General features: G+C 35.2%; 1 protein-coding gene across 1 annotated transcript in view; it reads left to right on the plus strand.

Annotated features, from left to right (window-relative positions):
- Positions 1-26,851, plus strand: part of LOC150110175 (uncharacterized) — a 525,668-nt gene that overhangs the window by 330,893 nt on the left and 167,924 nt on the right. The window contains exons 14-15 of the mRNA XM_090391921.1: positions 2,337-2,438; positions 18,955-18,975. Coding sequence (XP_090248047.1) covers positions 2,337-2,438; positions 18,955-18,975 — 123 coding nt within the window. The remainder of the gene's footprint in view (positions 1-2,336; positions 2,439-18,954; positions 18,976-26,851) is intronic.

The raw sequence follows: 26,851 nt of genomic DNA on the forward strand, positions 1-26,851 counted from the left end.
TAGCATAGATGTTATGAAGAATAGCTTAAAGTGGATGTTTGCTGTTGAGTGAGAGTCATTTTATATCTTTTTCAGGATTCTTTCTTTGCATATATACTGAGAGCACTTCTTGTACATACATATGAACAGAAATGGCATCAGAAAGAAATGGATTTATGATCCAATCGGGTATTTTAAGCTCATCAAACTCTTTGAATCTGATCATCAAGTCTTCTTTCAGTGTCAGAAGATGGGAACAATAATAATCCAAATCTGTATCTAATATTAAATCATCATCTATTATTTGTAGATTTGGGAACTGCAGAAAATCTCACTTTAATAAGATTCATGTTGCTTCCCTGCAATTTGATGTTAACCTCATTTAATTTGGTGAAAATATCGGAAAGATATGCGATGTCAACCTTTTCCTTTTTTAGAACATTACACATGTTCTCATCATGTAAATTAAGAAATTCCAAAACAATATTGTAGAGATCATTAAAGCATCGCAGATAGTTTCTATTTGAAAGCCATCTAACTTCAGTATGAAGCAAAAGACTCTCAAAGTCTACTTCATTTTCATGGCAAAGTTCCTGAAAAATACAGACATTCAATGACTGGGCTTTTATTTTATTCACTTCTTTAATAACATTATCTGAAGTCTTCTACCGCTATACTTTGCAGCTAAGTGCTGTCTATGAAGAATGCAGTGAATTGTAAATATTTCAGTTGGAAATCTTTACAATTTTGTTTTGCAACTGCTTCTTTTAAATGTGCTGTAAATCCACGATGACAACCAATCATAGCTGGTACTCCATCAGTTGCACACGCAATAATATTTGTGAGAGGAATGCTTTTAGTATTAAAAATAAAGGCTTTAACAATCTTAAAAATTGTAGAATCTTTTGTGTCAATTTTCAGTTGTTCAGTAAATAGAAACTCTTCAATAATTTCTTCATTATTATTTATATAATGCACGTAGGTCATTATATAAATAAGAACAAAGCTTCATTGTCACATAAAGTTGTCTCATCGAGTTGCAAAGAAAATTCTATGGTTTTTAAATCATCACAAAGTTTTTTTTTAATGTCCTTTGCCATTTCATCAATTCTTGTTGATACTGAACTATTGCTGAGAAGACTTGGCGACATCATATTTCTTTTACCTGGACCAATCATCACATCTAAAACTTCATTTATAGCCGGTAAAATGATAGTTTTGCCAATAGTATGTGGATTTCCACATTTGGCAATTAATTTTGAAAGTTTGGAAGAAGACACAACAAGTCCCTTCTCTTGTTGGTTACTTTGTTTTGCAACCAACCCTTTTAGTCCAGGATGATTTTTAAATTTTGTCTTTAATTTGCGAAGTACTCCACATAATTTTTTGCTCTATTCAGATGCTTTGTTCTTAATTGCTCAATCATTTTTGAAGGCTTCATTCCTTTGTTTGAGAAAGTTTTTTCACATATTAAGCACATTAGTAACTGCTCGTTATTTATAGATGGAATAACTCCATATTTTAAATATTCACTTGAATATTGGCAGCTTTCTTTTTTCATTCATTTTAATGGGCTACATGCTACACAATATCAACAAAGTGCATCGCACAATACCACAGGCTAGTAACCAAACCAGGTTGTCAGATAGACGTTAAGAAAAGTAGCAGGTAAAGCTTATAAAAGTAGTGGATTCTGCTAAAAATAGCCGAAATGAATTGTTTTCAATGTAGAAAATTCAGACCAAAAAAAAAAAAGTAGCCCAATTACTTAACTCTCAATGGAAAAATTCTAAAAAATAAGTAGCGAATAAATTTGAACAATATTGCCAGACACAATATAAACAAGTATGTTAGATTAAATATGGAATTTTTTGCTTTTATTATATTAGTAGTATTATAACACCTACCTCTCCCCTCAGCAACCCCCCCCCCCTAATGCTTACACTGCCCTCCTCAATGTTCCCAGCACCCCTTGGGGGGGGGGGGACTGCCCAGGTTAAGAACCACTGCACTAGTTGGTAGTGCATACATTATGTTCAGAGCTGCTTAAGGAATTTTTGCTAGTTTGGGTGGGGAAGGGGGGGTGTACTAATCTGTGAAAGTCCTCTAGTTTTACATGCTTAGTAATGCAAGATTGCAATTACTTCAAGTAAAAGTATCCAGAAATATAACTAGTTCAAATTATATACTTTTTTATATATTGATATCAAGTTCAAAAAAAAAATGGAGCATAGTTGTACTTAAAAACACAATAATCTATTCTAAATGAGAAACAAAAAAGAAAATTAATATAGTATTTGAAATGTAAAAAAGTATTAATTGTGTAAGTAACTATTTAAATGTTTTCTTTTTATTAGAACTTTCAGTACAATTGAGGCTCCATCTAAATACCGGTTTGTTGGAGGTGTACACACCGTGACTGATCCTCAACAAAAAGGACTTCAGTTTACTAAGTTTAAGTAAGAACAATTTTGCAGTTTCATATCTTTTTTATTTTTTTATATTTTATATGCATTTTATGTCTAAGTTTAATTCATGCTGGGGTGCAAAGTAAATTATTTTTAAGGAGGGTTAATAAAAACCATTATTATACCAAGTAAGCTGATTTGCTGCATGAAACGTGAAAAATAGTTGGTGGTGACTGGATCCATGAAAAGATTATAAAGTGCAGGATAGGAAGATAAAGAGCATGGTAAAGAAAGAAATGGTGCAGTATGAGAGTAGATTGGCTGGTCAGGCCAAGGTTAGTTAACTCAAGAGAATTTTTCCACTATATGGCAAGCAAGAGAAAGAAAAATTAGCCAGGTTGACACAGGTGAAAATGAAAGGCATATATAAAATGCATCATTTGTCTACCTTGGAACATAATGGATGTGTTGCTGCTGATCCTAAATCTATTGCAAATACTTTGGAAGAAAATTTTGCCAGAATCTCAGCAACAGCTTCACATTCTCCTGAATTTTTAATATTTTAAAAATTCATCCACTTCTGATTCAATGGATTCCTGTGATTGGCCGCCATATTTTGCCGTTGTTTCAGACTGTGGAATTTGATTCTTGAGTTTTTCTTTATTCTTTTCCAGGGTATTTTTGGCCGAATTGTCAGTAATTCTTTCAAGTACTTGTAGAATGTCTGGATTAATATAGTTCGATAGTTCAGATTTCAATTATGAAACCAGATTTTGTGTTGTTGCTAGGTTTTGGCAGGCTGTTTAGATCTGTTCTCTGAGCATTGCTTTTTCTGTGCGGTCATAAATACGGAGTGCTTTAGCGTACGTAAATTTATTTTTTAGCCTGATACAGATAGGAATAAGGTTATTGTCTCTGCATCGCTTTAAACTCGATTACAAAATTTCATAACTGAAAATAAATGAATTTACAATTACTTACATATATCTATTTAAAAAAATCTTTAATTGTTGATTGTTTTTGCTTTTCGTTTTTTTTTTTTTTTTTTTTTTGACATAGCGACAGATTGCTGTGCATTGAGTTTAATGCTTGACCTGTTTTTTACTATCGTGTTCAAAGTGGACATGGAGAGTCTAAGATCTTTTGCTAAATGCACAAGTGTTCCAGCATGCCAATCTACATGGCGCAGAATTGCCATCTTTTCTTCTACCGAAATACATTTTCTGTCTTTTTTTTCCATGTTACTAACATGGATAATCCATCACTGCAACTTGAAAGTAACTTTCACATGCTAAATTATGTAGCAGAAATTCTGCAATATCAATTCGTACTGTGATTGAAAAATCACGGTATTGCTCATCACTACATTGCTGCTGCAAGCATGTAAGTCACTGTGATGGTGGAAGCGAAACTACAGCTGAAGGCAACACCATCTGGGAACAGAAATGCGCATATTTTTGATTCGAAAATCAGTATTGCCACCTCGAGAAAAGAACACAAATCACGGGAAAACAATATATCGTAAGAATAGGCCTTAAGACGGGACCAACAGAAAATGACCTAAATGGCAGGAAAACGTAAATTGCGAGAACGTAAAAATGGGGATTTACTGTATATAATTTCTTGGTATCCTTAATTTATAGTATAATCAAGTGGAAAAACTTCCAACAACTGCTGCTGTAACAGTTTCACCTTTTTTGAGGTAATTGGTAAGGATTACACCATCCATATCCCAAAAGACAATGGCGAAAACGTTCCATGCTGACTTTTTTTGGTTTGGAACTTTTTTGGCATGGAGAACCTTTGTGTCTCCACTCCATTGACTGTTGTTTGGTCTCTGGGTCATAGTGATGAAGCCATGTTTCATCAACAGTCACAATACAAACCAAAAAATGTTCATCTGATTTCTCAAAATGACCCAAAATCCCATTCTCACTTTTGGTCCCACGTTCTCTCTTTTGGTCTGCATTCAAAAATTATAGAATCCACTTTGCTGAGCGCTTCTGCATGTCCAGGTGGATAATAACTCCAACTTTTTCTTTTTCTCTGGCTATCTCAAGAGTCTTTGTCTTGATGTTATCATCAAGGATCATGGCATGCACTGTGTTGATGTTTTCATTTGTGATTGTTATGGAAGGTCTTCCTGACCTGGGAGCTGCTCTTGTATCAGAATGTCCAATTTTAAACTTAGCCACCCATCTGCCAACTGATGCATATACTGAATCACTGTCCCCCTAAAGGCTGACACAAAGTTTGGCAAATCTAAGTTGAGAACTTTTCTTACAACATGAAATACTTGATGATGGCCACACCTGTGTGTCTTTGAATTTCTTCAAAACCTCTGACATGACTTCTTATATATCCTAAAAGAAAAAGACAAATTATTACAATTTGATGAAAGATGCGAGTTGAAAACCATAATGGATGGTAAAAAGGATGAAAGTGAGGCAAGAGTGGCGGAACGAAACGAAATTGAGAGTACGAATGAAACCGGAAATAGCGTGATGCAACATTCGAAAGTGGAAAATATCAAAAGAATGAATGATAGCGAAAGTTAGACATAATACATGTACCGAAAGAACGGAAACTCAAAAGAATGAATGACAGTGAAAGTGAGAAAGGGGGGGGGGTGAATCGAGAGTTAGAAAATTAGAAAGATTGAATGATGGAGAGAATGTGACACGAGATTCGGAAGTTGAATTGAATTGGATGAGGCAAGAGATGAAATGGATGTGGAATGAAATTAAGAAAATTAGGGTAAAAATGATTAAAACAAATCATGATGGCATGAAAGACGAGCAAGTGGCGTTGTATGGCAACTCCATTATTAAAGGTGTACTGGATGATAGGATGCACAAGATATGTTTTCTAGATGATAAAATGAGTACAGTGATTGAGGCATTGGATATGAGGACGGAGTGATCAATGGAGTTGATGGTTTTAATAGGTACGAATGATTTGACAGAGGACAAAGAGCATGTCAGAATGGAAATCAGGAGGCTGCTTAGAAGGTTAAAAGAGAATAGTGTGAGAGGAAGGGTAGTAAGCATATTGCCCAGGTATGACTGTGGTGAGATGAGGTGGAGAGCAAGCATTATGAATGATATGTTGGCTGAAATGTGTGAGGACAGTTTGTTAATGTATGGAATGAGTTTGAAGGATGAAGTGAACTGTATGGAATGAGCTGTTGTGTTTATATACAAATGCTGAAAGTGTAAGAAACAAGGCAGATGAAATGGTTGCACTAATTGAGTCTGTTCACCCAAAAATTGTTGGAATAAGTGAGACATGGTTAGATGAGGAAGACATCCTGACAGGAATAGAGATGGAAGGATATGGGTATGATGTGTTTCTTGAGGATAGAAGGGGTAAAAAAGAGAGGGGGGCAGTGCTATTGATGATAGAGAAAGAATTATGTCCACACAAAGTAGAGATGCAAGAGGGGAAATATTGCCAGTGGTTTTGAGGCAGTATGGTGTGAGATAGAGGTGAATGGAATGAAATACTTGGTTGGATGTTGTTATAGACCAGGTATTGTGGATGGTGATGATAATGAAATGTATGATTAAATTAGAAAAGCTAATAAGGAAAGGGTGATCATTATGGGCAACTTTAATTATGGCAATATAGGTTGGAATGATGAGATAGCAAGTAGAAGTAAAGAAAATGAGTTTCTTGAGTTTTTCAGAGATAACTACCTCAGACACTATGTAACAGAGGGCATGCGAAGATTGAGGGTCTTGTATTTGGTCATCTCATCAGAGGATGTAATTATAAATGAGGTGTCAAATCATCCACCAATTGGTGAGAGTGACCATGAGGTGATTACCTGGGTGGTTGCCAGCAGTGGGAGAACCTCTGTGAGAAAAGGGTATATGTGGAACTACTAGGGGGGGGGGGTGATTATGAAGAGCTCAGGAGACAGCTTGCAGGTGTAGACTGCTATACATTCCTTTGGTATGCATGTGAAAGAGATTATGCAAACTATTGGCATGAATGTTGACAGTACCAGCACCAAGCATAGTGGCATTCCTCCTATCCAGCTGGTGTGCATATCATCTTGCAATCTCTCACTTTGTCAATTAGAAAGTCTCATACTCCATCATCTGTCTACTTGCAATTGTTTAATGTACATAGTGCAGCCCATTCTAATTTCTTGCCCATCTATACAGATCATTCAAGATCTAAGACTTCTGTTGGCTGTGCTGCAATGTTATCTACCATTATTATAACCAACCAAATTCCACTTTATTACAGTAATTATACAGCATAGTGGCATACCATGCAGCTTTCACTTGTGCATATAAAAGAAAATCACTACCAAAAGTGTGTAATTTATACAGACTCATTGATTTATTTATAAGCTATCTCCTCTCCTGTGTACAATCCACATCCAGTAGTTTGTGAGGTTTTACAACTATTGTGCAGAATGAAAGAAAGGTGATATGAAGGCATGCAAGAATTATAGAACTATTAGTTTAATATCTCATGCAAGCAAAATTTTATTGAAGATCATGCTAAATAGGATTGAGGCCAAAGTTGAGGCAGAGATGTCTGAGGAACAAACAGGTTTTAGGAAAGGTGAGGGAACCAGAGATCAGATCCTTTGCTTTAGATAGATTATAGAAAAATATAAAGAATTCAGACTCCCTCTGGTAATGTTCTTAGACTACTCTAAAGCTTATACAAGTTAGCTATCAGGTTGATAGCCAGTTTGAAAGATGAAGTGAACTGTATGGGAGCGATGGACTGCATTAGAGTGGTTATGTTGTGAGTCACTTGGAGAGACTGCTGCTGGAAGGTAGAGAGGTGAGATGAGAGAATGAATCAGATCAAGTGGGGAGTGATGTGGAAGAGAAGGAGAGTAAGACAGGAGAGATTGAAGAGATGGCATGAGTATAGAAAATGAGAGAATGGGTGTACAAGAGGAATAGGGAAACGGGGAGACTCAGGGAGGAAAGGGATAAACAGCATGAGAAAGGTGGATGCTCCAAGAGGATGTGAGAGCATATGTAGACAGGAAAGGAATAGGATGACCTGGGATCAAGAGGAAACAGTTGGAATTGAAGAGGGTTCTAAAATGAATAAGCAGAAAGGGAAATGGCAACAGCTGAGCAGATAGATCACATCGAATGAGTGATATCGGTGGAACTAGCTGTAGATCCAGGAATGAGCTGTTGTGTTTATATACAAATGCTAGAAGTGTAAGAAACAAGGCAGATGAAATGTTTGCACTAATTGAGTCTGTTCACCCAAAAATTGTTGGAATAAGTGAGACATGGTTAGATGAGGAAGACATCCTGACAGGAATAGAGATAGAAGGTATGATGTGTTTTGTGAGGATAGAACAGGTAAAAAGGGAGGGGGGGGGGACTTAACTCTTTCTCAATCATCAATCATGCTATTGATGATTGAGAAAGAGTTAAGTCCATACAAAGTGGTGATGTAAGAGGGAAATAGTGCCAGTGGTTTTGAGTCAGTATGGTGTGAGATAGAGGTGAATGGAATGAAATACTTGGTTGAATGTTGTAATAGACCAGATATTTTGGATGGTGGGGATAATGAAATGTATGATTAAATTAGAAAAACTAATAAGAAAAGGGTGATCATTATGGGCAATTTTAATTATGGTAATATAGGCTGGAAGGATGAGATAGCAACTGGAAGTAAAGAAAATGAGTTTCTTGAGTTTTTGAGGGATAACTACCTCAGACAGTATGTTACAGAGGACATGCAGAGAATGAGTCTTGGATTTGGTCATCTCATCAGAGGATGTAATTATAAATGACATGTCAAATCATCCACCAATTGGTGAGAGTGACCATGAGGTGATTACCTGGGTGGTTGCAGCAGTATGAGGACCTCCTTGAGAAAGGGTATATGTGGAACTACAAGGGGGGGGGGTGATTATGAAGAGCTCAGGAGACAGCTTGCAGGTGTAGCATGGAATGAGGAGCTGGAAAAGAGATCAATGCAGCTTGGGGGATTTTCAAAAACTGTCTAGTAGATGCAATATCTAAATGTATTCCAAGGGTGAGAAGGTTAAATAAGGTAGGTGTGAGATGGATGAATAAAGAGATTAAGCATGCGATACAGAGATAAAGGGCGTTATGGAGGCAGCAAAAGAAAGAATTATTATGGAAGGATGGCATTGATTGGAGAAAATCGTATGAAGACAAAACAACAAAATGGTTGCAGAAGGTGTGGTGGAGATACTTAATGAGCAGTTCATAAAGGTCTTTCAATTGTGAGGGTGACTTCATGGAGAGATTGAGAGCAGTTGATGATGGGGAGGAGAGACTGACTGTAAGTGAGCAAGAGGTGTATGGGGAGTTGAGCAAACTAGATGTAAATAAGGCTGTGGGACTTGATAATATATCACCACGTATTCTGAAAGAATGTGCCAGGCAGTTGACACCGGCCTTGACATATTTTTTTTAATACATGTCTTGCACTCAGTCAAGTTCCTAAGGAGTGGAAGGAGGGCAAGATTGTGACACTTCATAAAGGAGGTAATAGAACTCAAGCATAAAACTATAGGCCTATCTGTGTGTCTGGTGTTGTAATTAAGTTATTGGAGAAGCGTGTGAGAACTAGGATCCAGAATTGTTGACAACAATGGTATTATCTTTAATGGACAGCATGGATTTGCTAAATGGTGGTCATGTTTTAGTAATCTACTTAATTATTACAATAAGGTGACTGCTTCCATGGATAGAGGAGAAGGATACACAGTAATATACTTAGATTTCACAAAGGCTTTTGATAGATTATTGCATAGATATTAGATTGGTGCATTGGATTGGAGACTGGCTATCTGATAGGTATCAACAAGTTGTGTGTGAGGGAGCAATATCCAGGAAAAGGATGGTTACTAGTGGTGTGTCTCAGGGGTCTGTTTTAGGGATTTGGATGGAGATATTCAGTTGTTTGCAAATGTTACAAAGTTGGGACAAACCATGAAGAGTAGTGACGATGTTGTGGCCTTATAAGAAGACTTGAAGAACTTGAGTGATTGGGATTGTGAGTTCAATGTTGCAAACGGTAAGGTTTTAAAATTTGGACAACAAAAATGGGATATTGAATTTATGCTTGTTAAGGATATATTGTTGGAGGTGGAGGAAATAATAGATCTGGGGGGTGATAGTGGATAAGGATCTGAAATTTAGGGGACACATAATCAAAATTGTGCAGACAACACAAAGGTTTCTGGGAATGATGCAAAGGACACTGACTTGTAGAAGTAGGTTGATTCTTGTTCCATTGTATAAGGCTTTGATTAGGCCACACATGGACTATTGTGCCCAGATTTGGTCAGCTGGTTTTCAAAAGGATGAAGAGATGTTGGAAAGGGTCCAGAGGTGATTGGCTAAGTTAGTTTCTAACCTCTGCTATGTCAAGTATGAAGAAAGATCGAGAAGATTCAACTTGCGGAGTCTGGTGGACAGAAAGAAGAGGGGAGATATGATAGAGACCTACAAGTTAGTAAGGTGTTGTTATAGGATCAGTGCTGAGGAGGTTCTACAGAAAATAGTGGGAGATCAGGGGAGAACCAGAGGTTATCCCTGGAAACTGTATAAAGAGGGTATGAGTAGGGGAGTGAGAAGCAGGTTTGTTTCATGCAGAGTTGTGAATGATTGGAATGCCTTGCCCGAGAGTGTGGTGTCTGCAGAGAATTTGAGTGTGTTTAAAGACAGTATGATGAACTGTGTGAGGAGGTTCTACAGAAAATAGTGGGAGATCAGGGGAGAACCAGAGGTTATCCCTGGAAACTGTATAAAGAGGGTATGAGTAGGGGAGTGAGAAGCAGGTTTGTTTCATGCAGAGTTGTGAATGATTGGAATGCCTTGCCCGAGAGTGTGGTGTCTGCAGAGAATTTGAGTGTGTTTAAAGACAGTATGATGAACTGTGTGTGATAAAAGGACCTCCTAAATGAATCTTTGACTCCATGAGGTCTTGGGTGATGATGATGATAATAATAATGGCAGAAAGCAGTGATTAACAAATTGCATGAGATTTAAGCCCTGTATTAAGCATTGGCATTCTCTAGTCAATTTTGAAACATTAGAGAGGAAGTTGTTCTTGCTAGACTCTCCATAGGTTACAAACATTTAACACATTCTTATTTACAAAGACCTGAATGATCCATCTATGTGCAAAAAATGCAACACTTGTCTCACCATTTGTCATTTTTATTGGAGTGCCAGCACTTCACATGTGAGAGGAATAAACATTTTAATTATCTGATCAAGCCATATACCTCAGGAGATGTTATCAGACAAGGACGAATCACATGATTTTTTTTAACGTTTTTAAAAAGAATTAATTTATACAAAGTTATTTGATTATAAATTCTATTTATATGTATATACTGCATTGCTTAACTTAATATTTCTGTACATATCATATTATTTATTAATTTATCTCTTTATATAACTATTTATTAATACCTTGTGCACTGTTGTAACCGGTGATATGGTGTGTTCCTTTGCTGTTCTTGCACCAACAAACCATAAATCAATCATCCAACCATGGGTGATGAGATGCACTGGTACAGTTATACTGGTGTCACATTCTGTTTTGTTTCTTACTTCTGTTATCAAATGACGTATCTACAATTTCATGACTTTGTTGGTATCTTGAAACCCTGAAGAAATATTTGAGATTGAAGAATTTATGCTCAAGGTTTTATTTTTTTGTTGGCACCAGAGTTTTCCACGGATTACAGAGCCACACATGGATGGATGCCACTAACTGGCAAACAATTCATTGTTTGCCAGTTAGTGGCATCCATCCATGTGTGGCTCTGTAATCCGTGGAAAACTCTGGTGCCAACAAAAAAATAAAACCTTGAGCATAAATTCTTCAATCTCAAATGCCAGAGGTTACCTTGCTTTCTATACCCTCAGTGCAGCATGCATTACCCATGGCCCTTCCAGGCCACGGGGTGAGAGACTTACTGCAGAACCACTACTCCTTGCAAACAAACCCACAAGTTGATTGATTCTTGCCATTCCATTCAATACTACTCATCATCTTTGATATAGTGCAGTAACCTTGCTATTCTTGCACCAATAACCCATCAATCAATCAGTCAGCCAGTCAAGCAATCAAACATCTGCACTGTCTGCCGAGGATTAGTTGTGGTAGCTGTTTTTTGTGGGAATGTTTTTCCATATGATTATTATTATGTGACACCTCCAGGAAGTCCAAAGACTCATTGAGGGAGAGTGTGCCAACAGCATCGAACGATTGATCCCCTTCCAACTACTATATCTGGCAGAAGGTGATTATTGTTGCCTTTATTAAGCTAGAGAAGGATCAAGAATCCCAAAGAAATTATCAAGGAGAGGAGTTGCTCTGACCAACTGGAAGTGCAAAATTGTAGTAGTGGGTAATGGTTAATTCTCATCTTTTATGGTTTCTGGAGAGTTTTTTTTTTATTTTTTTTAATATAGTCTAGCCTTTGCAAACATCACTCAACAACTGATCATCTAGTTCAACTGGAAGTGCCCATTAGAGATGCCCTCTGAAAACATTAGTACTTAATATCAGTTTTCTTTGATTTGAAATGGCAGAAGCATGTGATACTGCTTGGAATTTCAGAATATTAAACAATCTACAAACAACTTTGAACTCAGAGGAGAATCTCCCATTTTTTATCAAGAACTTTTTACCCAACGAATCAGTCTGAGTCGGAACCAAGAGGATTGAGTCCCACACAGTTAAGTTTTAAATGTCACATTTTTTGCAATCCAAGCTAACTCTATAACAGAACAACTTCCTCCCATAAGTGTAGATGATTTTAATATCTTCTGTTATTCATGTAATATGATAGTGATAGAAAAATAGCTGCACAAGCTGTTGAGCATCTTTCAAAATAGGAATTAGCTGGGATCAGTAGATTTTCACAGCGGAAGACTTTTGCAAGTATGTTTGCCACTGATTGTCTTCACCACAACCCAAGACAGATTAGGAAAAATCTTAATCCCAGTTATACAAGATGCAAAGTTTTAGGGCTTGTATTTTACATAAAACTTTCTCCCTCATGTACATCAGTTGCGAAATAAGTACTGTAAAATAACGAACATCCTTCACACTCTATCTTCTACCTCTTGAAGTGCCGACAGATGTTTTTGTTCTGTCCATATCATACTATAATCATGAGATATACAAAATGCCATACAATAAGATATCATACAAAACTTGATTGTGTCCCAAGTTTGCTTCTACCAGAGAGAGAGAGAGAGAGAGAGTACCTTGCATTAGTTGGACCCTATCCACCATCATGCCATAAGAATTGCAACTAAGCATTTTGAACCACATTGATTCCTAGTCCTATATGCCAAGGCAAATGAACCACCCTTGTTTCCTCGACAAAGATAGTTCATTTGTCTCAACAGCTGTCTCTATACATTACCAAAATAAAATTCCTGCCTGATCATTCCATGTGGCCAACTACTTTTTGACCAGTATGAGCGAATCTGACAATACTTTTGGCTACCATGCAACCCTTGGGTTCACAAACTAAAGCAATCTTAGAAACTCTAGATATTAGGGAAGATAACATTGAACAGATACCATCAGATATACTACCCCCCCCATAGCATTCATCATTCAAAGCTACCACCATGTAGCTTTACTCGCAGATTAACTTAACATTCCATCCCTCCTGTTGTCTTATAGCAGCTCTTTCAAGTATATTGAATCTCGTGTGTCTTCATCTACGCTGTCGATTCAAAATATAGCACTAGTGGAATCTTCTGCTGTTTTTTCAGACAGCATAATATCTGCTCTGATCTGTCTAAAATGTATACTTCACTGCTGAGCTGTATGCTATTAAGCTTGCCTTAAACTACATAAGACTGCAATGCTACCAAAGGTGCATTATTCACAACGCTCTCTATGCAATAAAATGTTAGATATTAGGGAAGATAACATTGAACAGATACCATCAGATATACTACCCCCCATAGCATTCATCATTCAAAGCTACCACCACGTAGCTTTACTCGCAGATTAACTTAACATTCCATCCCTCCTGTTGTCTTATAGCAGCTCTTTCAAGTATATTGAATCAATTACTGATCTCGTGTGTCTTCATCTACGCTGTCGATTCAAAATATAGCACTAGTGGAATCTTCTGCTGTTTTTTCAGACAGCATAATATCTGCTCTGATCTGTCTAAAATGTATACTTCACTGCTGAGCTGTATGCTATTAAGCTTGCCTTAAACTACATAAGACTGCAATGCTACCAAAGGTGCATTATTCACAACGCTCTCTATGCAATAAAATGTTAGATATTAGGGAAGATAACATTGAACAGATACCATCAGATATACTACCCCCCATAGCATTCATCATTCAAAGCTACCACCACGTAGCTTTACTCGCAGATTAACTTAACATTCCATCCCTCCTGTTGTCTTATAGCAGCTCTTTCAAGTATATTGAATCAATTACTGATCTCGTGTGTCTTCATCTACGCTGTCGATTCAAAATATAGCACTAGTGGAATCTTCTGCTGTTTTTTCAGACAGCATAATATCTGCTCTGATCTGTCTAAAATGTATACTTCATGCTGAGCTGTATGCTATTAAGTTTGCCTTAAACTACATAAGACTGCAATGCTACCAAAGGTGCATTATTCACAACGCTCTCTATGCAATAAAATGTCTCAAGCTTTAAAAACATCCCGAGCTCTCTCATCAGTGGCAGACTGGCCAAGGTGTCAGCAAGTCCGATGGCAAGTGGGCCCCTTAAACATTAGACAATATGTTAAAAATGTTAATGACCTTTTAGTAACTTGAAAATATAATAGAAGTTCCAATATAGTAATAATATTGGAACTTCTATTATAATATAGTAATAATATTAGTTCCAATATAGTAAAAATATAATATTCCACTACAGTAATAATATTGGAAATGTACATTGTATTACTATTGTATTGTATTGTATTGTAATACTAAAATTTACATCGTATTACTATTATAATAAAAAACGTTTAGCTACAGTGCAGCTGATGGCAAAATATGATCCCGTTATGGCAGCTCATATTTCTGCAGTACAAAACAAGTCTATATAAAGAATCAAATGATTATAACAACAAAGAAAGGCTCAAAGTAAAGTCGTGGTGGATTTGTTACATACCTGAGTAAAACAACTATTAACATGTTAATCCAAATTATGGAGAATACAGTGGCATAGCTAGAGATTTTGCTTCTCGGGGCGGTCCCTGAGTTTGTCGTCCCTCTCAACACACACCAAAAATATACAAAAAGTCAAAACAACATATAGGGAAATAGATTAAAGCACTATGCTTAATTTTTGAAATAAAACTTTAATTCCAACATTCTAAAATGTTATTTTTCTTGCTTTTCTGTTAGCAAAATTGTCGATGACATCGACGAAGTCTATTTCATGGTAATGTAGGTAATTCTTAATCAGTTTTAATTTAGAAAAACTCCTCTCACAACTAGCAACACTTACAGCAATTGTGAGGAAAATTCACATAGTATTACAATATTTGGAACTGAGTTTTCGAGACTGTATTTTAGAATTAACTGCAAAAGTTCAAAAAGATTGAAAGTGCCTCCCAGGACAGATCACACCTTCTACCCTCCCCTAGCTATGCTACTGAGAGAATATGATAAAAGAAAGAATTAGTCATGAAGTTTCTCAAGCAAAATATTATTCTATTCAAGTTGATTCAACACAAGATAATTCATCCATCAATCAGTTTAGCATTATTATTCGTATGTGCTTAAAGGTGGTATCTGTGAGCGACCACTTTCAGTTATACTAATCAATGATGGTACAGGACAGGGACTTATCGATCTATTGATTGAAACATTACAGCATCTTAAAATTGATCCTGAAAAATTTTTATCTGATAGTACAAATGGTGCTGCAAGCTACTATGGCCAGTATAATGATTTACAAAGTAAAATTACTGATGTGGCTGATCAATATGTTCATATATAGTGCTCTGCCCATGTCTTGAATCTGATGATAACTGAAACAACAAAATGTTGCATGCCTGCAGTTTCTTTTATCAATTTGCTCCATAATTTAGAAAACTCCTGGCAACCAATATTTTTAGACCCAGTCTGACCTTTTCTCTCATATCCAACATGTCTGCACTCATTTATGGAAGTTATGTTTAGATGTGCACTTCTGTTGGATTCCAAGCCAAGTTGAGATTAAGGGAAAAGAAGCTACAGATACTGCAATCAAATAAAAGACTTTTATCTGATTAGCACTCATGGAATTGAAAGACCATTAGTAAGCTCTGTTGACTCATTGGCGAAATTAAATTGTGGAAGTTTAAATTGTGCAGGGACCATAAAGAGGAAGTTGGTCTTGCTCTGCTCTGCATAGTCTTAGTCATCTTACACACTCCTTCCTGTCGAGGGATGGTGACATGCCTATCTGTGTTGTGTGACACTGGACTGACCATTATTCATATTTTTATTGACTGCTCTCATTTCACCAATGAACACAGCCATTATTTTAATCATATTCCCACAATGAGTCTGCTAACTCCATGGAGGATTCAATAATAATATTCATAGTCTGTCTCTGCCCTATATGCTCGGACAGATTCATCAGTGTCATCCCTGTAAAGGGGAAGTGGTTCTTGCTCTGCTCTGCTTAGTCTTAGTCATCTTATATGTTCGACAAGTGGTGACATGCATGTGTATTGTGTGACACTGAACCAACCATTATTCATATTTTTATTGACTACCTTCATTTCACCAATGAACACAGTCATTATTTTAACATATTCATAGTCTGTCTGAACCCTATACACTCAGGCAGATTCATCAAGTGTCATCCCAGTTTTTCAAATTTTTACATACAGTAGTATCAATCTATATCATCGTATTAGTTTAATTTATTGTATATATGCTTTTAAAACCTGGGATTTAATGAATGTTTAATGTTTTATGAATTTCTCTACACTTTTTTATACTCCTTTTTATATCTTTATATGCTCTTTTATTTATTATCTTGTGTACTACTGAGTTACATTTGTTTTTTTATATACTGATTTTTAATTATGAGTGAACCCTTGGGTTCACAAACTAAAGTGAACCATTTATTTATTACCTTGTGTACTGGCACAGCATGACCATAGCTGTCATTGAGCCATTAAATCCAAAACAAGCAAACAAACATCTTTTTGTTACATGTCTTTTTTTTTTTTTTTTAACTTCTTGAGTCCATTAAGAAGTTTTAATTTTTCTGTCCTTCCTTGTAGAACTTATTCTTCTAGCTATGTCTGTCAAAGTTTTCTTCAGAATTTGCCACTCTGTAAGATTTATTTCTTGTTTTCAAACTGTTTTATTTTTAACTGAATAATATTTGCATATTGAGTCTATAGTTCACCTCTAAAAGCTACTCAGCTTTGATTCATTTAATGACTAGGCAATGTCCTGACTAGAAATCTACTAAGTATTTACATTATTTATTATCTTTGCTGTTTTCTGTATATTTTCTCAAAATATTTCCTATGTTTGGTATTCATTTCCTACTCTGCTGTTTAGATATCCTATAAGCACCAACTTTTTTATATCAGCTGCCTTTTCTAATGACTTGAAAAATTCCTCTACTTCTTCCTTAGTATAATCTTCTATACGACCTTAGGCACAAGTATGTTTCATTATCTATTTCTCTATTTTTGAAATATGCCCACCTCACTGTACTTGATATTGCCTACCATTCAATATTTTCCTTGTGTTTTAGTATTGAATACTGTACCTTCTCTGAGATCATTGTTTCATAGTTTCATTGATCATTCTTGCCAGAATATATAACCTTAAATTTGTTATTTAGAAGAATCTCACCTGTGTTTATCTTCTTTGTTTCAATAATAGTATAGAATGAATGTTGAAAGTATTTCAGATGAGGTATGGAAGAGAAGGATGTCCAAGAAGGCTAATGTTTTTCCTTTTCTTTTTCATCGCAAAGTTGATGCATAGATGCAGGCTATTAATCTTGGTTAGGAAGGTAGGCAGGTAGAGTTGCTTAAGATTCACATTAAGTGGTGAAAACATCATCCACAAAGCACATCCCAAAAGGAAGTTTGCAGTTGTATTGAAGAGATTAAGGAGTCTTTGAGTAGAAATTGGCTAAGGCAAGAGAATGAGGACTCCCCATAGCAGTACCTTTTGATCTGTTTGTATAGTTTTTTTTTTAGATGAAGTAGTCTCAGTGCTTGCCAAGGCTGAACATTTCAGCTGTTTGGAGGGAATCCTATAATAATAATAACTGAAGTTCAGCAACAGTTCCACTAGTAAATAAGGAGTAAATGTCAAAACTGACCATGATAACAGTTGACTGCAAGGACAGAGTTTTAATTTTTGTCAGAAATTCTGCTGAATTTTTAATAGAAAATCACAAGTGGCCTGTTTGATCACTTAAGCTACAAGCTAGGAATTTGGTGGTAGGTAGGAATGTTAGAGTGTCATTACACTTGAATATGGATATGAAAGGAACTTCTTTGTGGATTTTTGTAGACCACAGAATTGAAGGTGTTCTTCAAAAATGGATCTTCAATTTTTTAATAGTGTTCTCATCCCAGTTTGATTACTTTGAGTAGAGATTTCAGTTTGTTAATTTGGCTATTAATAAGGTACTGATCAATCTTTTGGTGTGTAGCGCTATCTTATAAAAGAATAATTTTCTTTATACTCAGAATGTGCTTTTGTAATAGTTAACTGGTTGTTTCCTCTTGAGGATTTTAAGGCCTTGGTTTCTACTAAAGACAGGTTTGGAGGAAGAGGATTGGCATTGAGTAGTACAGATGAACTTTTAGTCAGAGTTTATTAGCATCATCAGTTGAGAGGGTGGAAAAAGTTCTCAATGTTATGAAAGAAATTTAGACATAATTTTTATGCACTTTAACAAAATCATGTCCTTTGGCAAATACAGATGTTTCTGTAGGAGTGAGGGAATGTCCAGATATGTCCATTTATTTGTGATTTGGTCTTGGCTTTTTTTTTTTTTAATGTATAAGGGAGCCAAACTTGTCAAGGATGTGTCTATATTTATTGTAGGATCTGATCTGTGAAGGGATTTTTCTGGAAATGTCTAAAATTAAGAGTGTTATTTGAACTAATTTGAGGACTTGGTTATTTGAATTAATTTTTTTAGATACATCTGAAATAATGGGCATTTAATCTCTCATCAATTAAGTGATCTTCAAATATTATTTCTAAGTATTTCTGAGAATAGTTAGTTTTGTTTTATTTCCACTAGCCTCTTTTTCAACATTTTCAGCTAGCTACCTGGGTTTGAAATCATGAAGGTATTCAGCAGTTTTACTGCTGAATACCTTCAAAATCATTGTCAGTGTGTGGAAAAGCTTGAAATTTGATTAAATTCAATTTAAGTTGTAGAATAACAGTGAAATTAAGTTTTCAACATTAACCTATATTTCATAAATAAGCAGCTACTTTGAGATGAATAATCATGCAGAAAATTGTATACATAATCATTGGGGACAAGAGGAAAACAATATTGTTTATTGCATTAATTCATTTTTTCTTTTTTTTCAGAGTTGCAGATTCAAAATCAAGGTATGTTTATTTTTTATGTATTATAGTTTAATCAGTTAATAAACATGTTTGGTGTATTTAAAATTCATTCAGCTGGGCAAGTGCTTCCATAGTTTTGAGACTGATGTGATACATGCCCTTCAGCTGGATAGATCTGGGTTCAAATCCCATCTGTGATACAAGGAACATCTATAAAGGCTTTATAGTGAAGATGAGTTAGCCATTCTCATACAGAGGTGCATGGTTTTCTCCTCCAGGAAGTACATGCAGTTACCATATATATTGGCCTCATGCCCTTAGTTGCCTTTAATATGCCAATCAGATTAGGGGTATATTATTATTATTATTATTATTATTATTATAAGACACCTCCAGGGAGTCCAAGGACTCATTGTGGGAGGGCACACAACTTGTCATCTCCTCTACTAATTCTCCTACTACACAATGACACTACCATCAACACACAATGCCATCTACCACCCACTTCCACCACAACAGTATTTTTGTCTGTAAGTTGCATATTCTCACAGTCAATTTGCTTGTGAGAACACATGCAATCAGCTAACTCACTTTCAATTGAAAAAGCCGACATAAAGATTCTTATCTTTATATCTCTCTTCACAGCGAGAATCAAACTTGGCTCTTTTTCAATCAAAAGACACATTATATATACATGATTTATAAACATATATATATATATATATATATATATATATATATCTTTGAAACTAAGGTTTGGTACTTTGAGGTATATTTTTAGTGTTTTGCCCAGCTTAAGAGATTCTAGTACTGTTAAAAAATCAATATTTGGTACTCTAGAACCAAATATTGCACATTTTGCAATATTTTTCTCAGTTCTAAATTCATAGATATGGCATTGTAGTGAGGATGATTTGGGGGGGGGGGTACAGCATGGGAGAACTTCAACTATTATACATTAAACTCTAAGTAGCATTTCTGCAGCATAACTGGACAAGTAGACAATAAATTAATTGTATTAAAGAGATTTCTTATAGCATAGCTTGACAACTAAATTATATTCTTGTTTAATTCTTGATCTAAGTGTAAATAAAGAAAAATTGCACATAAGTATCTTCACTACTTAGCTACTTATATATAGAGGCTGACTTCACATTAATTGCCTTAGTATCCCATAATACAAAGCACACATCCTTTCGGGTGTGTATAATGCTATGCATTATGCTTTACTGGGGTTTCATCTGCAGGAGCCAGACCCAGAAGATTTACCAAAGTTGAAGTAATGCAGAAGTCATTTATCTCCCAGATACAAGTAGTGAAAAGGTGTAACATTACTATTACAATACTAGATTAGAGGCAATTATTGAAAGTTTTTCCACTTGGTTATACATTAAATTAAAGATAGTTCATATGCAAACCAAATGGAAAAAGTAATGCCAAAGGTGATTGGCACCTTTGCTTCCTCAGTTCTGTTGTGAGGAGATTGATGTTTATTATTATTTATATGAGCACTCCATGGAGTCAAAACACTCATTGTGGGAGATCCACTCTCTTCATTAACACAATACTTATCATTCACTCCTTAAACCTATGGGGTGCTCATAACCACTTCTGGCAACCCATTCCACTCATTCACCATTCTCCAAGAAAAGAATCTAATCTGCACACCCTTACAACACTCTTAGGCATCTTCCAAGTTTTTCCCCCTACTCCCTATGTATTGAAACATTTCTTATTTGTTAATCTTATAATATCTCTTTAGTAACTTATAAGTTTCTATCATATCCCCTCTCCTCTGCCTGTTAGCTAAACTCTGCAACCCACACACCCTCAGTCTATCCTCATGGGAAACATTCCTGTCACCAGCTTGATTACTTGTCTCTAAATCCTGTCTGTAACCTCCTGAAAAAAATGTAAGTGACCAAATCTGTGTACAGTAGTCAACATGTGGCTGAATTATAGCCTTTTAAAGAGGAAATAACCTCTCTATCTTTACTTATGTGCTCTTCAAGCATCCAAGTAATCCTCTGAGCTATTTTTTTCCACCTCTTGCAATATGTCCTTTGAATTTCAAATCTCTATCCACCAACACCCCGAAATCCGTAGCCTCATCAATTTCCTGTAAACTAGTACTGTAAAATCTAGTGTCTTTTATCTGATTTTTATGTCAACTTTGCCATTGTAAAATATTCTTTCTTCTTCACACTCTGTAGTTTAATGAATTTATTTGTTTTATGACTGCACCAGTTAAACTACTTATTGAGTACAAGTTTGTAAGAAGTGTAAACAAAGATAAAGCAGAAATTATTCCCCTCTAACTCTTGCCTATACTTTATCTCAGTTATGGCTTAACTCATCAATTAGCATATCATAAATATCTTTCCCCTTATTAGTCAGATATATACAGGTTCTACTTTTCGAATCAGTGCATTGACAACCAGTCTCAGTGTATCATTTACAAATCAATTTATTTAAACCTAGAAATTTATATACACTGCTCGATTTACATATGAGCATTGACACAATGAAATTTCCAGTCTCAGATAATTACAAGTTCTCCTTAGTTTTTATCTTAGTTCTCCTACAATTCTTTCTTATAATCTAGACATAACTTCTGGTATTCTTACTAGTCACTCTTACCTATTACACATTAACTTGCCAAGTGCATGCTTTATTAACAATAACTTACAATTACTACGTATAATAGCAAGCTTGCAGAATAGGTAGTTATTCATTTACATCAATAATATTTACACTAATACAGTTGTTTGCAGAACAAACAGAGGGGATGATTTGTCCGGAAATACTTACAAATCTCTTCTTGTATTTACGACAAATTTCAACATATATTTCTTTCATTCACTACAGTCCTTACTTGATTCCTTTGTCTTTATAATCTTTCTTCTGACTGTATGCCTGTTCTTTGTTTCCCGCCATTTTCTTTGTCTTCTGTTATCGATATCCCTTTTCCTTCAGACTCTGGTACTCAGCAACGTGGCAGCCTCAGTCATTCAATGAATGCTTTCTGTGATTGTCTCCGTGTTGACCTGTCCAGACTTTCCAATGCGGGACACTCCTGCAACAGATAACAAGATTTCATGTGGCAGTGGACCCAGGGAAGGAAATGGACTGCAAGAACCTTAGGATGCCCTCCTTTGAGATACAGGAGCATATATATGATCTGGACTCTGCTTGTTGCACACACGTGATGCTCAATATTATCATATATGGAAATGTGATGATGTCACACGTTTGGTTTAATACAGTTTTGTAACAAAATTATTATGTGCAAAGGATTTTTGGCAAGTTTACAGGCAATGATAATTCTATATATATATATATCTTTAGACAAAACTTGTAAAATGAACATGAAACATTATTATTCATATGAGATTTTACAGTACCATCAATATGATATGAAGTGTGTAATCTTTTCATCCTGAAGTGCATTACCTTACATTTTACAACATTGAATTGATAACCATTGTCCTTTGCCCACACTGCCAATTTATTTAAATTATTTTGTAAATATCTACATCACCTTTATCAGCTATTGCCTTCCCTAGTGTTACATCAATGGCAAACAACTGAATGTCTCCCTTCAAATCTTCTGCTATATCATTGATATACAAATTAAAGAGTAGTGGTCCTAGTATAGAGCCCTGGGGCACTCCACTTGTCACCCCCTCATTCCCTTTGATTCCACTCCACCATACACCACCCACTGATGTCTGTCTATCAATTGCCTCCCCCCCCCCATTAATACCACCTGCCTCATCTCATACCTATTCCCATTTGCTCATAGTTTTCCATGCAGTATTCTGTCAATTGCCTTTGCAAAATCCAGCAGTCTCATGGTGTAGCCATATCCTTTATCCAATTCTGCTGTCACCTTATTATAAAATGTGAATAAATTACTGAGGCAGAGACTACCTTTTACAAAACATTCTGCCACCTTAGGTATCATATTCTTATCCACCCATTCCTGGATTTTACTTTTAACCAACTTTTCTAATAGTTTAACCAGCACTCCAGAGATACTATTTGGTCTGTCATTTGCTACTTTTGTCTCTGAGCCATTTTTATGAAATGGAACTATCTTACCTTCTTTCCACTCTCTTGGAACTGTGACATAGCTGAGACTTTGATTAAACAACTTCATGAGAGGCACTAATCAGTTCACTTGCACATTCTTGTAGCACACAAGCAGACATACCATCGAAGCCCACTGCTTTATTCATATTGATATTTTACAATATACTGAGTACCTTCAGTTCATCTACCTCAGTGCCCACATCAGTCTCTGTCACCTCGGTAACTGCAGAGTCATCATCTAGATGATATATCCTTGTGAAGTGATCACTTAGTAACTGAACCGTTTCTTCTGCTTCTGTCATTTCCTACTATCAGCACTGAGGCAAGTTATCTTTCCATAATCGTTCTTTCTCTTACTTGTTATACATAGCAAAAAAAACTCTTTTGGATTTACTTTGGATTAGCCTGCTTAGCTAATTTTCTCTAATTTACTGCTCCAAGTAGTAACCAAGTGGGCATTCTGTGATCACCTTGTTGTTTATATTCCTTCCATGTTTCTTTCTTTTTTTCTTTTTTACTTTTTTTTTTTTTTTTTTTTTTGCATCTCCTACTTTATATTGCTAGTCATCCACTTAATCCCTACTCAGTTTATCCTCCTGATCCTTGGTATGCACTATTTACTTTTTTTACTCTTCATTTTTGCTTCTTCTAACAACTGTTTCATATCTTCTCTCATGGCATATTTCTTACCTTTCAAATCTTTGGTGCATGCCAAAACAATTAATTTGTTCATTCATTTATTCTGCAATCTTAAAACTTCACTAACATTCTTTATCTTTGCATTAGGAAAACATGCTTTCATCACTTTCTCATTAAGTATACTACCTCTTATTATGAAATCCCCATAGAATACTATCTCTTCTCCCAGTTTCTTGAACTTTTATGCTTTTCCCATTCATTCTTACTTTCATTCCCTGTCCTTCTGTACTACATGCCAATTATTTCTCCAGTCGCTCAAACTAACATTTTGTCCTCTGAAGGAGTCTGTAAGCATGCAATTTTTTTCTGCATTAGCATCTCATCATCCACATTATTGATTTCAACCACATCCTTCGAATTCTTGTTCATATTTCATGCACTATCATTCGCTGCTTCTGCTACGTTCTCCACAACACTTTGATAATCCTGCCTTAAATCCATATTATGTCACTTCATTATTTCACTTCTGACACGACTCACATTTCTAACAAATATTTTCTCCATTCTCACTCTCATACCAGAAACCATTCATTCTTGGCAACGAGTACATAAACCCAAACCCACAAAATGTTTTAAACCTCTGATTTAACCCATGCATAATATATTAAGGTAAATATTGTGAGAAGGCTAAGATAATCTAAAATTCCTAATCTAAAGAAAAGTATGTACTTATTAGAGGATTACTGGTATTAATCAAATGAAATCATAAAACTAATACGATGTATATTGATTCTTAGCTGTACTAGATTTTGCATACTTTTTTGATATACTTTTTCAGGAGAGTTATACAATTAAAAATGCTAAATATCAGGGGTAATCCAGAATATTTTAATAATATAGTGAAACATCATTTTACTACTTGTATGTTCATTATTAAGAAATTATGGAAACAACCACCAGGTTATAGTAAAACTTCAGTTTAATATAAACCTAAATAATCACCCGACGTTTCAACTTTATCAAGGAACATACACTTATATACAAAGAAACAATCTACATAGTATGCTAAATTCACACTTATTTGTTCAACTGTTAACACTACTGGCCTAGCCTCTGGTGAAAAAAAAAATGAATTTCACCACCGTGCTTATCAGAGGCTTGAAGAAGCTTGAAAAATTCCATATTTGATATCTAGAACAAGGTTTCTGGATTAGGTAAAAATAAATAAATAAATACAAAAAATTATTTTAAAAAAAGTATTTTAAAAAAATGAAAAAAATCCTTATCACGTATGGAACTAATGTACTATAGGTTTAGGTTTAGAACAGTCACATAAAAAATAAAAAATAAATTAAAATCAGCCTCTATACACAAGTAACCAAGTCATGAAGATACTTTACATGCAAACTGTTTGCTTATGCTTGGGTGAAGGATTAAAACAAGAATTTTTGTTGTCTATTATGATTTCCTGGTAACTACAACATTCAAACAACAGTATGCACATGCTAATGTCATACATATGAGGGACTATCCTAGGAAGGCTCCTTGGATTTACAGTAATTACTAATAGACAGTATAGACCATTTTTGGTTGTTTCAAGAGTATCTAATAACTTTCACTTACTATGTGGAAGGATAGACCTGACATATTTTTTTTCATGTAGATTTCTTCAAAGTAGTCTGTTTGTCCCATATTATAAATACTGCGAGAAATAGCAGTATTTTGTAGACTTCTAGTTTTTTGAGGAATGGGGGGGGTTGTTATCCAGTCCCAACTGTTTTAATTTATTTAATAGTTAATCATGTGGGAGTCTCTCAAAAGCTTTTGCAAAATCCAAGTACACCATTGTATATGCATCTCCCCTGTCCAAGGACTAGATTTAATAGAAAATGCATTTGTTTTTTAATGCACCCACTGGTTTCAACCTTTATTGAAGTCGAATCACTAGGAGCTATGCCCAGGAGATAACTGAGGTTAAATCAATGCAGAAGTCATGTTTTGCATATACAAGTAGTAAAATGGTGTTCCATCATTTATACTGCAATCTTTTAACATGAATCCAAAAGACAGAAGCCTAAGAGCAGTATGATCCTTTTTAAGCCACTTCAGGCCTCCATTAAGCACAGAGAAGTCATACTAGGAGGAAAATCATCTACCATGAAAAACATTCCAATAATAGATAAAACTGAAAATATTTTTTAAATATTATAAGTAAATAGGAAATACCAAACGAGCAAAATAAAATTAACACTTCATTACTTTATAATGAACTGATGGGAAGCATTACTATTAGTATTCTTTTTATTATTATTATTATGTGACTCCTCCAAGAGTTCAAGGACTCATTTTGGGAGATCACACTACTCGATCACACACAACTCACCATCTCCCCTATTTAATCCTTCAACTACATGATGACACTACTATCATCAGTGCAACATTATCTTCCATCCAATACCACCAATAGTATTTTATTCCTGTAAATTGTGTATGCTTTCACAGTTTATTTGCCTGTATATGGGATGAAAAACCCCTGTTACTTCTGTATGAGTTCATTTAACTCACCTTGAATTGATAAATTTCATATAAAGATTTCTTGCATCATGAAAAGAATCAAACTTAGGTCTTTTCTAGTTGAAAGGCATAATGTTCTTCATTCTTCCAATTTTGCTTCATATAAATTTTTTGGGTCATAAAAACAGATAATATATGCAGTTAAAAGTAAATATAGTAAAGCATGTCAAAAGTTAAAAACACATGATGTGATAAATTAATGGAAAACTGTGTCAAAGTGCATCATAACAAAAATAAAACAAAAGGTCGATAAATAACCTCATATAATTTAATAAAGTCATCAACTCACAAAATCTTTCTAATGAAAACAGCCAGTAAGTAGAGAAATAGGTGGTTTTGAAGAGATAAAAAGAATTATGAGAGAATCATTACTGACAATTTTCAAAAGGACTCTCAAAAATTAACTGAACAACTGGCAGAAATAACTAATAAGAAGTTAACAAAAGCACTACAAAATTCAAAGATTAATTAATCTTCAGGTCCATGTTACAAAAACCTGGAGATTATTTAAGGAGTTGAAATCTGGAAACTAGGAAAACTGGCAACACTTAGTTATTTAATTATTTTATTTAATAAAATCGTTCCATAAGAGTGGGTAATTAGTCCAAAT

The sequence above is a fragment of the Typopeltis vanoorti genome, chromosome 1 (genome assembly GCF_054136105.1).
Source record: "Typopeltis vanoorti isolate ZY-2024b chromosome 1, IOZ_Tvanoo_1.0, whole genome shotgun sequence".
In the NCBI taxonomy this organism is placed as follows: Eukaryota; Metazoa; Arthropoda; class Arachnida; order Uropygi; family Thelyphonidae; genus Typopeltis; species Typopeltis vanoorti.